The sequence below is a fragment of the Bufo gargarizans genome, chromosome 2 (genome assembly GCF_014858855.1).
Source record: "Bufo gargarizans isolate SCDJY-AF-19 chromosome 2, ASM1485885v1, whole genome shotgun sequence".
NCBI lineage: Eukaryota > Metazoa > Chordata > Amphibia > Anura > Bufonidae > Bufo > Bufo gargarizans.
In genome coordinates, this window is record NC_058081.1 from 599,156,182 (window position 1) to 599,157,603 (window position 1,422).

General features: G+C 46.0%; 1 protein-coding gene across 1 annotated transcript in view; it reads right to left on the reverse strand.

Annotated features, from left to right (window-relative positions):
- LOC122926179 (Golgi integral membrane protein 4-like) overlaps positions 1 to 1,306 on the reverse strand; it is a 65,871-nt gene extending 64,565 nt beyond the window's left edge. Inside the window, exon 1 of the mRNA XM_044277560.1 lies at positions 1,269 to 1,306. Within this exon, the coding sequence (XP_044133495.1) occupies positions 1,269 to 1,306 (38 nt within the window). The remainder of the gene's footprint in view (positions 1 to 1,268) is intronic.
- Positions 1,307 to 1,422: the final 116 nt, after the last annotated feature.

Genomic DNA, 1,422 nt, shown 5'->3' on the forward strand with positions numbered 1-1,422 from the left:
AGTCCCCCCTCCTGGTTTTAGTTTACAAATACCGATAAAAGATCCTGACCATGTGAAAAGTGTTCTTAAAATGGTATTTAAAAATGGGTTGCCTAATTCAAATATCACCTCTAAGGCTAAAATAGATATGTGTTGTCAGGATCACCACTTAGACTCAGGATGGGAGTTTAAAGGGTCACCCAGATTTTAATGTCACCCTCCCCTTCTTCTACCTTGAGCCCAGTGTCATGCCTAGGGTGTTTGGCACCCGTGGCAGGTACTTTCTCTGGCACCCCCCTATACAAAAAATTGTATCCCTTCACAGTAGTATTGCCCTCATTGTACAACCTTCACAGTAGTTTTGTCCAGATATGTGCCCCCTCACAGTATTTTTCCCCTTTCTGTACAACTTTCACAGTAGTTATGACCACATTGAACCTCCTAAAGTATTTATTCTTTCATTGTGCCCCCTTCACAGTACTAATGCCCTATCCGTGCCCCCTTGACAGTTGTAATGCCCTCTCTGTGCCCCTTCAGAGTAGTTATGCCCTCACTGTGCCCCATAACAGTAGTAATGCCCTCTGTGCCCCTTCACAATAGTAATGCCCATTGTGCCCCCTTCACAGGTGTAATGCCCACTCTGTGCCCCATAAGTTATGCCCACTCTGTGCCCCATAAGTTATGCCCACCCCCTTCCCAGTAGTAATGCCCTCTATGCCCACTTCATAGAATTAATGCCCATTGTGCCCTCTTCATAGTAGTAATGTCCTCTGTGCCCCCTCTGTAGTAGGAATGCCCATTGTGACCCCTTCACAGTAGTAAGTGCCCCCTCTGTGTTTATAAAACAAACAAAAACACAGTAACTACTCGCCTTGTCCTGTTCCTGAAGCTCACATCCTGCTCTCCCCTGCAGACACAGATCGCTCTGCAGCACTGTGTGGGAGGAGCACAAGCAGATTCTTGGGCTGCAGGCTCCTCCCACATAGGCCAGCAGCACGATCTGTATCTGCACCAACTATTGGTCTGATTGGACAGAAATTGGTCAGATAATCTGTTGGTGTAATACGGCCCTTAGAGACAGTACATGGTGCATTCTTTAATTTCCCCTTCTTGCAGAGCCCTGATTGAGGTGACGTTCACACAGGTGATACCGGTGGATGACCCAATTCCAATCCTGAGCAACACATGGCCAAGTTGTAAATTAGGTCCAGTATTTTGTTGATGAATCTTCATCTGTATGGGATTTCATATATGACCCATACTGCAGGTCATGGTATCCTCTGCCTGACCTTTCAAATGGCTCCACAAGGATGACATCTGAGGACATCTCAAAGGCTATGATAAGGTTTATGTAGTGCAATCTCCTGTGTGTTGTTCTGTTCCCCTGGTTTTGTGTATACAGACGTGGTGTTCTGGTTTTGGGAATAAGGCATCACTGATTTT